The sequence below is a fragment of the Hippichthys cyanospilos genome, chromosome 17, assembly GCF_059441005.1.
Source record: "Hippichthys cyanospilos isolate Australia breed blue-spotted pipefish chromosome 17, RoL_Hcya_1.0, whole genome shotgun sequence".
NCBI classification, from domain to species: Eukaryota; Metazoa; Chordata; class Actinopteri; order Syngnathiformes; family Syngnathidae; genus Hippichthys; species Hippichthys cyanospilos.
Window position 1 is genome coordinate 9,560,169 of NC_142385.1, and position 14,660 is coordinate 9,574,828.

Sequence of the window (14,660 nt, forward strand, 5' to 3'; positions counted from 1 at the left end):
AAAATGATTCTTGGCCTTAAACACAAACACACACACACACACACACACACACACACACACACACTTGGGTGAGGAGTTTCTGCATGCACCATTTTGACCTCTGCCAGTCTGAGTGGTTATAACTCTTTTGAGATGGAAACTGAAAAAAAAAAAAACGGAATAAGTGACACTATTATTGTTCGCTTGTTGCAATCAGACCCTGTTAACTCCAGCGTAGATTTGTCAAGGTCGACGTGGACACTTGTGTGTCACGCACTACTCGCAAGCCTTCCGAATTACAAAAATGAACAAGGAGCGGTCGGCTACTCAGGCCGCATGAGCCCTGAACCAGCAGGGCTGACATGGAATTCACCAAAAAATAACAAGGGTGAAGTCGTGAATCAACTCATCGTCTTTTCTCGGTGGACACTGGGATTTCCTATCTTGACTTAAACACAACTTGACTGACATCATTTTTGGAAGCTCTGGGTCTCTTTTGACTGTGCTGTGTGGAACAGGTGGGATAGAATGCCGGATGCAAGACCGTCTATAAACAAACAAACAAAAATACAAAATAAGACAGGCTACCTTACACACTGAGAGTGTGTTGCCATTTGCCTCTGGGAGGAAGACGTTTCTGCTCTACGATACAGCACAGTGGTCTTTTTTTATTTGGGAGGGTTCATGACTAACAGCAGCGAAAAAGAGGCGAGGTTAAAACTTCGCCCTCTTCCGCCTTAAGATTACCAGGTCATCATGCGTGTGTTTTTTTTTTCTCTACACATCACTGTGGGGTGTTACATCATTACTAAAATTGATCATGTCAAAAATAAAAGGGCTTAACATCTACTGCAAGTCCACACACGCCATCGACACAACCTGAGTCCTTAAAACAACCGAGCTTTGGAATGACGGTTCCATGCAAAGCTGAAATCTCTCCTTTGATGTACCCATATATATATATATATATATATATATATATATATATATATATATATATATATATATATATATATATATATATATAGATGCACAGTGGAACCTCAAAGGCCAAAAAGTTCTGACACCGCAAATGTAGTAGAAAAATATAATGTGATGACAGGGATATATCAAGCCCTACAAGAACTTAGTTCAGATTATGTTACAGGGGAACTTTATTTGGGCTAAATTGGTGGCAATTAATGATGTACTGCCGACTAGGAATGCATGACTACCTGGCCTTATATTAAAATATCAGTATTTGTAATGGAAACTGATACTTGTATAGGCCGATTTGTTTAAGCATTTATGATCACAAAGGAGAAATTACAAATGAGCAACAATAGAAAGTTTGGACATTTTGCGTATCAAAAGAATGAGTGGTATCAGCACTTGGTATCAGTATTGGTGACTACAGCAATTTGGAAAGAAAAAGTGTTTTCAAACACTCCTTCTGTAAGTATATAATACGGTGCAAAACATAACCAATTCAAACCAAGAAATCTTTTTTTTTTATTTTTTTAAATTTAATGGAAAACTTGTACGACTCTCAAATATATTGGGATCCGTATCTCATTGTCGTTAATTGCCGATATCGACCTTGGAATGAAATGGCTCAAGGACACTAATGACGTCAAATGGCATCACAAAAATCATTGCATCATACCCTCTCAAACTGAGTTGTATGCATCAAATCATTCCATTCTCCACATATCAAAAATTGTTATTTGTGGAGGTATGTACACCTCTAATATACATATATACATATTGTACATATACGTACTTAGTAGTAGTAGTGTATATATACATATATATATATATATATATATATATATATATATATATATATATATATATATATATATATATATATATATACACACTATATACCTATATACTACATATATACAAATATACATGTTTTCTGTGGAGAAGTGATAACTTTACATAGCAAGGGAACGTGAATTGTCATATCGCCACGGCAACCGTTGACCAATACTGACCCTGTTACCAACTAAATAACATTTTAGCATTCTGTATTCCGAAAAATTTTTGAACGCAAACAATTCAGAGGTCGATCTTTTTGGCCTTCAAGGTTACCACTTATACATCCACCTTTACCGTTCCGCTGAGTGAAACGGAACGGAACCGATGAACCAATGACCTGCTACGGTCAAGTCTCGACTTCTTTTGTATTATTGCCAAAGGAAAAAAAAGATATATAAAGCAAATTATAATTGTTACTCAAGCAGGCAAGGTACACAGCTTTTTTTTTTGTTCGTTTTTGAGTTGCTGCTGCTGCTGCTACAGTCGTTGTGCAAACGTTTCGACTTTGCACGCAAGCTAACGGTCGGCAAAGTCTCGGATGACGATAATGACATTTAATGAGATGTAAAGAAAATATAGCGTTTTGAAAATAGTCAAAATACGGATGGAGAACCCTGGAATGAGGAAAGTAGGGCAGTAGAAGCAGAGAGATTTCGTCGAACAAAACAGTTCAGGGTGTACGTTGCAAACATACGTTTCAATAGTCACATTTTTTTTAAACTTTTCAAAACAAAATAGATCTCTTTCATTAGAATCTTTTTTTTTTCAAACATGAATTGCATATAACCTTTTTTTTTTAAATTCATTTTATATATATGTTTTTTGTATCTCTAGCACCCTTCAACTAAGGGTTTGCAGAAAAGACAGTCATGCAAAGAAGTCATGCTGGTAAACAAAGTTACAAAAATGCATCATCTTTTTTTTTTGCCCCCCCCCTGCACTCCATCGCCCCTCATTTGGTGAACTCGGGGGTCCATTCAGTTTCCTCGATGCATATCTTTGCGCTGTCTCCGCTCATTGCATGTCAGTCAGCCATCTTTGTTATTTTTTTCCATTCTCATCTGATATTTTTCCAACTTCTTATGCCTATTTTTATCAAAATATAGATTTTTTTTTTTTTTTTTTGTACACTTGCGCTATACTTGGTCCGGGCCGTCCTCGTCGTGACATCGACTCACCAGTGAAGCAACCCGCTGGCAGCAAGAGGAACCACAGAGAAATTGTGGGCAGTATTCATCTGGGGGTTCTTGTGCCTTGTTGGCAGTGTAGGCCTTTGTGTGTGTTTAGAGGGGGATTATTCTGATCGATCTGATTGGTCCCTTTCAAAATTCATCCTTTCCTGCTAATGGATGTAAAAAAAAAAAAAAAAAAAGTCCTCGTGGCAAAGGGGGTGGGGGCATCCTCCTTTTCATGATCATTTAAGCTCCATCCAGAATAGCTCTAATTTTGCTCGAGTGTGCTTCAGCGGATGCAAGTGGACTCCGTTCGGTGACATCACGGAAGGTTCGGGAGACCCCGCCCCCTCCTCTTCCTCCTCCCCTTTGCAGTACATGAGAGAAAAACGTCAGGGCGGACTAAAGGTCATGCTACGTGGGTTTCATTTCGTCGTAGTAGCTTTTTAAATGATCTTGTTTTATAGATGGGGATGGAAGACAAAGTTTCAAGGACGAGTGCGAAACTTGAGCTTTATGATCTTCATCTCTCATGTACTATCAGGGGGTGCTTTACTGTTGACCTCAAAACTGCATAAACCCCTTACACTCCTGTCAGGAGAACCCGTTTCCCAGCCAACGGATGCTACAGTGTTAGCAGAGATGCTACATTGTTCATTCAGTCCCTCGTGAAGACATTTTTTTTTTTTTTTTCGGGAACATATCGATGTGAGTGACGTCATCTGGAATGTGTCATTTTTTTTCCTCCCAAAAGTGTGTCAGTGCAATGTTCAGTCAATTGGCCCAAAAAAGGGTGAAGGAGAAAAAAAAAAAAGGTCTGTCAGACAGATGTCAAAAAAGTGGTGGTGGGAATTCCGAGAGGCTACTTTGGTAACGACGTGAGCAGGAGCAGAGCGTGTGAATTTGGGGAATTCGTGATTAAATGTGGCCTCTCACCCCCAAAGATCTCCTTTAAATCGTCCATCCACGTCACGCTCGTCGCCTACGTGGCTCCCGCCGCAAATACGCGTTAACCACTTAAGGGCTCCTCGTTACACAGAGAAGGCCAACGCTAGAAACTTAACACTGTGAAGACAAAAAACAGAAAGTCATGAATAATCAATCAATCGGCGTAGGAATGAAAAATTCAAATAAGAAATTAGCACATCGTTAGCTTGGTTTATCGGAGCGTTCGACTCCGATAAACCAAGCTTAGTTCTGCCAATTGCATTTTTTGCTTTATTTTTTTGCATCTCAATCAAATAGATAAGTAATTAGCATTACCTGTGAACACTGCCGTTTAACTGTGTAACAATTTGAAAAAACAAACAAACAGGGACAATAACACAAAGCTCTCCATTCAATTAGCCCCCACCCCCCCTTCAAGAATGTAGCCATTATTATGTCACATCACAAAACTTTTTCTGGAATGAGTGTTGGTGGGGGGAGGGTGGGCGTACGAGCGCATAAATTTCCATTGGGACGATATGGGACGACACACACAAATACATGTGATGTTGAACGTGGGAACAATAAAAGAATTGATTAGAAATTAAATGTCAACAATTGCCTGGCTGAAGCGATGCATCATGCAAAAACCCGCGCTAGTTAGACAAGAAAATTATATTTATAGCATACTATTCTATGTACTAGCGGACATGCTTTGTTTACTCAGAGATATTTCTAAAACACTTGTACAAAATATAATTATTCACAATTCTTTTTTTTTTTTAAATATCCTTCCAAGATCCAGCCTATTTAATTGTTTTTGTCCTTTTGTATTTGGTCCTTTCCAATGGTGTCTCATCTGTATGACCCCCCCCCCCAAAAAAAAAAAATGTTTTTTTATAAATATACACAGTATATACAGTACATACATACATATAAAACATACATTTTTTTTGTCAAATATAAAAAACAATTGATTGGCTAAAGAAAGGTCCAATAATGGCTAAAGGATTAAGTAATTGATGAATCAAGTACTAAGTAATTTCTAAGTAAACTAAGTACTAAATAACTAAAGTACAGTAATAAAAAAAAAGTATTACTTTGGTACGAAATTTTACTTTGGATAATAAAGAATAAATAATTACCTTAGGTAACAAAGTAAACAATTTGGAGATTAATGTACTAAAATAATCAATAAGATAAAGTTTACTTTCGGTGGAATTGATTACTTTACTTACTCAAGTACAAAAGTAAATAAATAGTTTGCATTAGTTCTGTATTACTTATTCAAGTATATATAGTAATGTATAATAATTAATTACTCTAAATTACTCTAGTACTTAATTACCTAAAGCAATTGATTGCTGTAGTACTACCAGAACTTTGGACAAACATTTGGAAAGAAAATGAAAAAAAGATCCAAATAAGTACCTAAAATTGAAATTCTAGACTCTTAAATTACATCATTTGGGATCAAAAGTGTTACCTTGCCTGTCTTGCTATGACAAAACAGACAAAACTGAGAACACAAATGAATAGGCTGTATTCAGGAGGATATATATAAGTAACACAACTTTGTCGTCTCTGGCTTCCTCGTCGGTCTTCTGCCTCCGATGTCTTCGAGGAAAATCTGCTTAGAAAATACATTCAAGCTCCACCAACATGTCATAGTTGCTTTTCTTCTGATTTTCTTCTGTGTATATATATATATATATATATATATATATATATATATATATATATATATATATATATATATATATATATATATATATATATATATATATATATATATATGTGAAATAACAACTAATCAATTGTATAAATCCATAATCCATGATTTTTGGAAATCAATTCATCATTCAGACTTGAATGAATTCAGATTGAATTTTTTAATCAAACTCAAACATTCGATCAACATTTTTGTCTGCTTTCCATTTAAATATGGGCCAAAGATCTTACAAAAAGAAATTACTTCTCTGCACTATCGACCAAAAACTGTTATCTTTTATATTTAATAAAGGGATGGAAATCAAAACATGTATTTTTTTTTAAATAAAAGTCATTTACTGAGTAAAGTACACATAATGCATATAATTGTATAATTGTATTTAATTTCAGTATTCAATTAAGTCGTTTTAAACAAAATAATACAAAATTATATATATATATATATATATATATATATATATATATATATATATATATATATATATATATATATATATATATATATATATATATATATATATATATATATATATATATATATATATATATATATATAAATGAGAATAGTAATTTTAAAATGATATAATTTTGAGCTCGGTCTGAAAGAAAAATGACCGCAAACTAACTTGATCACTGCCAGCCCGGTTAAATTTTGACGTCTTTAGGCGTCAATGGCAATGAATGACTTCACGTATTCATTGCCAGCCCAGTAGAAACACATTTTTGACATTTATCACAGTCGAAGGTAGTACATGAGTTAAGTGTCATCTACAGGGGCAGTAGCAAATTTGGATGACGGACAAAAATAACATTTGAAATTATGATATAAAATATTTCAGTTGGTGAAGAAAGATGAGCAATACTGGAAAATAATGTGTGAAGTTTACTTTACTGCATTTCATACAGTATGACTTTAATGTATTCACATGTGTAGACACAGATCTGAACATGAGCCTAATCTATTTGTGTGTGGAGCATTGCTTTGAAAGTTCAGCATATCTAGCTAGTTAAATCTAGCGAATGCGTATCAACTCCTAAATTGACATCAGAGCCTCATAGAGGCGCTTACTGTACGTCTGTTTTGTTTCTTCAAACTTGAGCCACGTTCTCAACACAATGTCCGAAAATCTTAGCAAAACAAAGTCTCATATTACAGTGCTTCTCAATTACCTTTTGCCAAGCCCCCCCAGGAAAGAGAAAAGCTTTGGTGCCCCCCTCGCCTGACTATAATCAAAATTATCATCTATGAAAATTGTATAGGTATACCTAAGCCTGCATCCTTTTTAACATTAAAAGAAAAGAAAAAGAAAAAAGCACTATAAATCAACTTTCAACAACTATTCATTTTTTACAGCGTTTATATGGGTTACAGCATATTCTAAACTGAAAAAAATAACCTGTGCACCGTAGTGCCTGAAACAACAACAAAAAAAAGACGAAATTCTTATTTTATTGCTCTTACACTTCACATGGCAAAAACGAAATGTTCCCTGGAGTCATCATCCCCCCCCCCCCTCCTCCCCCAGCGCGCATCACCTCGCACCACCCCAGGGGGGCCCGCCCCACTATTTGAGAAGCACTGCCTTAATACAAAAACAAGTACAGTAAAAGACACAAAGACATTTATTTTGACTAAAATATCTGAACAAAGGAACGGCATTGTCACACCCACAATTTTTTTTTTTTTTTTGGGGGGGGGCAAGCGAGTAGAATGTAATAAACAAACGAGTGCATTCGAACATGGAGCCACAGTGTCCATTAGTGGAGTACATTGTTGTTGTTGCTGTTTTTTTTTGTTTTTTTTCCCAGAAACTTTGATCAAATCGGACACTTTTGTGCATAACGTGAATTAGCTGATCATGCTCTGATTTTTTTTTTTTTTTCCAAAACTAAAATCTGTACATATTCACAATCCTCCAGGCATGCGAAACGTTCTAAAAGACTAAGTTTATTTTGGAAGCGCATTGATTTTTTTATTTATTTATTTTTTTATGATGAAATAAGCAATCACGACAAAACAGTCAAATACTAAATGTTTAAAAAGTAAACAATGGCTCTTTTTTTTTACAGTAACACTATTTTGTAAGTCTGTGCATCTTTTTTCAAACATTGAAAAAAAGATATTTACAAAAGGATGTGCCCACCTCCTGCAGCGTTTAACGAAGACTGCACATTTCTTGCATATATGAAGTCAGTGATTTGATAGAAAATAAACCTGAATGCATTAATATATTTATCGTAAAATGCCATCAATAACTCATGAACATCTATTGCACTTGCTTTCAGAGAGAGTTTCGAGATCAACGTCGTATTTCATTTGCACGGCTGACTTGTTCTGTGACGTGGTCAAGGGCCCCCATTTTCCAAGTGGCCCACACAACTGCGCATCTTAAATTTTGATTGACTTAGCGATTAAATGCTCTTTTGTGAAATGGTAGAAAATAAAGTCTAAACACCCCTGTTAGAATGTGATATATATATATATATATATATATATATATATATATATATATATATATATATATATATATATATATATATATATATATATATATATATATATACATATATATACACACACACACACACACACACACACACACACACCGTATTTTCCGCACTATAAGGCGCACCTAAAAGCCTTAATTTTTTGAAAAAGCTGATGTTGCGCCTTATAATCGGGTGCACCTTTTATATGGATCAATATTGAGATTGGGATCCGTAGATGGGGAATGAACTAATAAAGTAAGCTTAACCTGTTTTTTTTTTTGTGTGTTTGCAGTTGAACGAGGTTGGTCATATTGACATTGAGTTATTATGCTGTTGAGGGTTTAGAGTTATAATTTAAGTTATTATTGTTATTACTTTGAGTATTACTATATTGTGATTAAAAAAGATTGAAAATATGTCATTAATTGAGGGTGCGCCTTATAATCCGGTGCGCCTTATAGTGCGGAAACTATATATATATATATATATATATATATATATATATATATATATATATATATATATATATATATATATATATATATATATATATATATATATATATATATATATATATATATAAAAGAACCATTTCAAATCTGTTTCCACTATTGACTCTCATAATAGGACTTACTAATTGTAGAAATAAACTATTTGTTTAATTCTGGCTAATTTTTTAGAGTATCTGTGTAGTTTTTGTGACAGTTTTGTTCAAAATACGTGCAGCGGCTCAATAAAACCTGGGAAAACTGAATTGTTGAAGGTATGAGTCATGTTTGTCCGCTGTTACGATCTGTTTTTAGTTAGAGATACAATTAATTAGCCAAAAAAGGTGTTTACATTTAATCCAAGAATATTTTAACTTATCCCTAAAAGTTTTTTTAAACGCTATTTGCTAACCCGACGCATGCATCCTAAATTCACAAGACAAGAGGTCATTTCGTCTACATTCAAGTTCACGTGATCTTATTGCTTTCAGTTTTGACCGTTTTGGCCGTCGGAGACTTTGAACGCCAGCGGGTTCCGACAAGCATTTTTTTTAAGCGTCCGATGTTCGTGCAGCCTTTTCCCGCTACAAAATGGAGGGAATGGGAGAACGACAACGGCGCAACGGTCCCGGCGCCTCGTAGGTTTCGAAAGGTGGGCTCGTGATGGGAGCTAGCCGGAGAGACGAGCCAGACAACCCCGTCACGTTGGTCAGACTGCGAGATTTCTCGTAGCTTGTAGCTACAATGTACAAAATCGGTTTGCAGTGTTTTGAGTGTGTTTGTGTTTGAACACACACACACACACACACAAAAACGGATATTGTTATTTTGTGTGGACATTTTCCAGAGTCAAGTTTTCAAAAGATTTCAACATGAAAAGAAAATGAAAATAGAATGTTAGCGAAAGGAAGACAATTCCAAATGTCATGAAATCAAACAGACAGAAAAAAGGACAGACAGACACATAGACAAGACAGACAAGACAAAACAAGAAAATGCGAGTTATGATATGTCTTTGTTTTTTTTTCTTTTGTTTTTTTTTTTCCACTACAGAAAAGCATACACGTTTGATCTAATAGCTTTAAAAGACCCATTGAATAAAGCACCAAGTATGTCCAGATGCTTTAGACAAAACTGGGGACAAGACAGTAGGAAATCATTAAATATAAATAATATAATAGTTGACCACATGAAGTTTTGAGGTAAATATGACCATGATCACAAGAAAGAGGATTTTCATCCCTATCAATCTTAAAATGATGACTTTTTGTAAATAACATTGTATTTTATTATAGCATATTAGGAGTGTCCAAATCGCGATCACATAATTTTCAGATGGGAAAGAGATTGAGGATTAAGAAAATGTTGTTTTATTTCATTAGTTTTATTCATTTATTTATTTATTTTTTTTAAAGATTAAAAAAGGAATCAAACTTATTTATTAATTCATTCAGTGCCAGTCATTTTTACATTGAAGTATGTGGAATTGAATGCCGGGACTTTTAAAGAAAAACGTGTAAATACGTCCCTGGCATTGAATGAGTTAAACACACTTTTATCTGATGTGGAAAAAATATATAAGCTGGGATAGAATGTTTAGATTCTTAAAACATAAAAATACGTCCCTGGCATTGAATGAGTTGACATTGCTAAGAGAATATGGACACAGCAGTAGACACAAAGGAAGTTAAAACTCAATTTGACTTTAAGCTAGTAGTAAACTTCAGATGGTCAACATTAAACAACAACAACAACAAAAAAAATCCTTCCCACATTTTTAAACGCCTTTGAATCTCAAGAGAACCTGTTACATCTTTTTTTAGCCCTGTGCTGAGTCAGGTGACGTGAAGAACGCCATTAATAACCAAGCTGCACTAGCTTAGCTTAATTTAGCCGTAAAAGTCAACAACAGGAAGTTTTACCCCCTAAAATAAGTCGCAGTCCATTTTTTCCGCACGACCAGACAAAAACAAACATTGGTGCAGTGCTAGCCCTTCAATGACGCTATGCTTGACCCGACCAGATATAAAAGCATTTTCTTTTCCTTTTTTTTCGGCTGACTAGAAAATACACATTAGCCAAATGGTAACTCGGTAAAATATTGATGGTGCATTTTTCGAGGCCTGAACTTTTCAAAATAAATAAATAAAAGCTGTTTTGGGGAACCGCAGTGCACCCAAATCTAGTGACAAAAAGCTGCATTTATTCATTTTGCTTTTATAGGCCAAAAATCTTCAGTTTGAAGAAAATCTGGCGCATCCTACATATTGACTTTTAGTGGCGTCACTTCTGATACATATTGATATTGAGTAATATTCAATACGAACTGATATTTATTGAAAATATCCCTCTTGTGTGAAATTAGACATTTTCTGGCAGCATTTTTTTTTAACCCTAACACTATATCAGCAGGAATGATTGCCATTATTTTTTGGGGTGAAATGTTAGAAGAGATGTGATAAAATGGGTCTGTTTAAAAAAATAAATTAAAAATATTCTGCGACTTTTTTTGGCTGATATCAAACCGATACCTGATTGTAATGAGGAAAAAGCTGTTAATTCTATATGTGTCCGAATTATTTTGCATTTTAACACTTGTCAATGGGAATCAATGAGGAGTCATATGTGGAAAATGAATCAGATGAAGAATGAGTTTGTGAGTATTTTTACATATACATACATAAACATATTGACAGTACTGAATTTTTGCATTGTAACTTCTTAAAACGGCTTTTTCAATTTTTTTATGTATGTATAATAGTGGGCAACCATAAAAGGGAGAAAAAAAAACGCTATTCATGTTTCTCAGCCACTGCAGTCTGTCATCGTCAACTCATCACCATGGCAACGGGTGTATTTACTCAAAAACATCAACACTTTGGTACCTTGGGCTTCTTTATCAGGGGAAATAGTCGCTAGTGGCTAATTAAAAACCATGATGGCTTAACCCACAGTCACACTGTTTTTTTTTTGTTTTAAATGAGGGGGAGTGCGCATACCTACCTAGTCAGACTTTAAGATACACTTGCACTGCAGTGGCGGCCTGGAGATGGGATGGAAGAATGAGGGTTAATCACGGAAGGTGAAGCTGATGGAGAGGGGAGCACAAAAAGAGGAACAAAACAGAAGAAAAACACTGCAAATAATCTGACCAGACTCATCAAGAAATCTACCAGAAATGATACAGCAGCATTTACTTTGCATCGGCGAGATGATAAAAGTTCTAGAATTTAGCATTACTGTAAAAGTGCGCGCCTGCCATAAGCCACATCATCCTTAGACGGGATCAATTGCCTGGTGCCACTCCTGTTACCAATAATTAAAGCAATCGATCCGCCCGTGACCGCAACGGCAGTCGTCGGGCGCAATCCAGAGCAGGAAATGTGACCAGTTTATTGGGCTCACCTCATCTGTAATTCAATACTCTGCTGACAAAGCGCGTTGGAGTTGTTGACGCTGCTTGAAAGGTCAGATTGGAAGTTATCTTTGAGCAACGGTTCTCAAATGAGTGCACAAGAACATCACGACAGGAGCAGTACATATTTCTTTTCCAATTGAGAGCAAACTAATTGGAACATGAACAAGCTCGTGAATTAATTTTGTTATACTGACTCTGCTATACTGAGGTAAAATATGCATAACATGTTCTTTTAAACAAACTAATCATATCCAAAATGGAATAAAATAGCATATACCATATGTTTTTCTACTTTTTTTCGTTTACAATTGAACAGCAATCTCAGAACTGATCATGACTGTCACAGAATTGTTGGGTTTTCCACTTCACTTAGAATATTGCTAATTGTGTCTGGAATAAGATCAATCTGGCTCAGAAAAAGTCATATTTGCAGTATATCATGAGGTGGTATGGAAATGGAGACAAGTGTTATCACTTGAAAAAAAAAAGTGCATTTGGTTGGAAACTGTTAGCGTAACCCGGTATAGAAACCGGCCGTGATGAATAATTTACTGTGACTAGATCCTACAGAGACCAATAACAACACGTCTTAAGAAAAACAACATAAAAAAAATCAATATTCAATGAGATATGTGGAATTAGAGGACTAACTGGCAAAACTAAAATGTAATATAGAGCATATGAAAGTAGAATTATTTAACACCATCAAATATAAATAATGCTGTTTGTTGTGGTGTTTTAACTCAACTAACATAAAGTGTGCTGCACAAAACTCAAGAGTTCAACCACACAGTAAATGACACCAAAAATCAAAAAAATATCAAACTAAGCCCTATAACATATACAAGAAACGAAACAAATACAAATAAAAGATTATAAAAAAAACACAGTAAAAAAGAAAAACACATAAAACAAGAAAATTAAGTTACAAACACTTGTACACAAATAAAAAAAGCAGAAAAGAGTAAAACAAGAGACAAACAAGCTACACATAGAGTATTAACAAAACAAACGTCCTTGTTGTAAATCTCCACCGGATAATCGAATAAAATTAGCCATGCATATACTGTATTGCATTGAGAGCACAGGAAGCCATATGGCCCACAATCAAAATTGAAGGAACATAGAAAGCTTTCCAAAAGAACTTGGCAAAGACACCTGAAGCGTTTTTCTACGAAAGAAATCATACCTGCCGCACACAAGAAGAACGTGGAATCCCTCTTTAAAAACAGGAAGACTCTTCATTTTTTAAATGTATTTCTTCATATCATTTTTTTTAGTTGTATTTGGAGCGAACCCTCGCATTCAACAATTTGAATTTGAAAAAAGGGGTGAGGAAAAAGAGCACGCTAATATTGTACTTTAAGAAAACATATTAAGCTATTCATTCATTGTGGCCCCAGCTGGTATGCACAAATTGGCCATAGGGGGCAGTATAATGCAGTCATACAGACACAGAGAAAGAAGAGTTTCACAATTACCCAGTGACTTAGTAAGTTGAAGTAGTTAAATAAAATAAAAATGTTCGATTACGCACAGAAGTTGCTCTATCAAAATTATTATAACACTGACTACAAATGCTCTCCGTTAGCCTGTTTTGCACTGGGCGTTAGCGTTAAGCTAACACACGGTAAAGTTGTGTGGTTCTTTTAAATACACAATGTGTCATTTCTCTTTAATTTATATTTAGTTTGACAGTAAACTTCAATGGTTATCCGTATGTCCTCCTGGAAAGAAGCCTATTCATTTGTGTCCACTTTTGTGTCCATTTTGTCTCAGAAAGACAGAAAAGTAATCGCAAAGAGGACAGTATATTGTCGTGTTTATTATCTTGCAAATTTTTTTGAATAACGAATGGCTTTGTTATGAATTGGTTTCGCATTTTCACGACTCCTTTCACAACATTAGCAAAGCAATGAAACTGTTAGTTCTGATAGCATAAAAGCTAACGCTAAACATGCAAACAACAGAATTGGCGAACTGTTGAATTTTAAACAGTTTTTCCGTCAGACCAGCTTTGAGTCAATAAGTATAGTTGTGCTCATAAGTTTACACACCCCAAGGTTTGAGTTTGGATAGGTGTCAATTGTTTGCTGATTTACTGTTAGCAAGGGTTCACCGTACATTGTTTTTGTTTGTTTTTTTATTTTTAATTATTTGTGATTGGTGTGAATTTTAAAATTTGGTGTTAGTGATGTGCTTTAAAGAGGGATTTATTTGCGTTCGTTTCTTGATTTTTTTCTTACATAGGATTCATCCAAATAAAACGTAGCATTTTCTAAGAGCTACTTCTTACCTTGTAGCCACTTTTTTCATTCTACCTGACCGTGTTTCTAATCTTAGACTGTATTGAGCAAAGTCTTTTAGTTATCAAGTGTAGCTTCAAGCTGTATTTCATTGCATTTCTTTCAACCTGGCAGCCCAGGAAGCAAAGAGTTATGAAGCGTTGGGCTACACTTGGCACTGAAAGCTCAGTCGCACGGTCTCGGGAATAGTATTTCCGAAGCGTTAAGCGCCAGCGACGCCGTGTTCGATCTTCTACATGATGGTGATGATGACAGCGGGAACCTGATTGATGAAGGTCATAAAGCACAAAGCTGAGGTCTAGCGCTGAGCGCGTTTAGCTCGTCGTCAGCGTGGCGTCGTTTG

At 35.2% G+C, this 14,660-nt stretch overlaps 1 protein-coding gene across 5 annotated transcripts in view; it reads right to left on the bottom strand.

Annotated features, from left to right (window-relative positions):
- Window positions 1–992: 992 nt before the first annotated feature.
- kcnc3b (potassium voltage-gated channel, Shaw-related subfamily, member 3b) overlaps window positions 993–14,660 on the bottom strand; it is a 52,660-nt gene continuing 38,992 nt past the window's right edge. For 2 of the 5 annotated variants that reach the window (XM_088439771.1, XM_088439768.1), the window contains one exon: window positions 993–4,022. In XM_088439771.1, the coding sequence (XP_088295897.1) occupies window positions 4,009–4,022 (14 nt within the window). In that variant the 3' untranslated portion in view covers window positions 993–4,008. Of the gene's footprint in view, window positions 4,023–8,695; window positions 9,333–11,596; window positions 11,637–14,660 lie in introns of those variants that run through there. The other 3 variants (XM_088439767.1, XM_088439766.1, XM_088439769.1) reach the window with 3 other exon arrangements.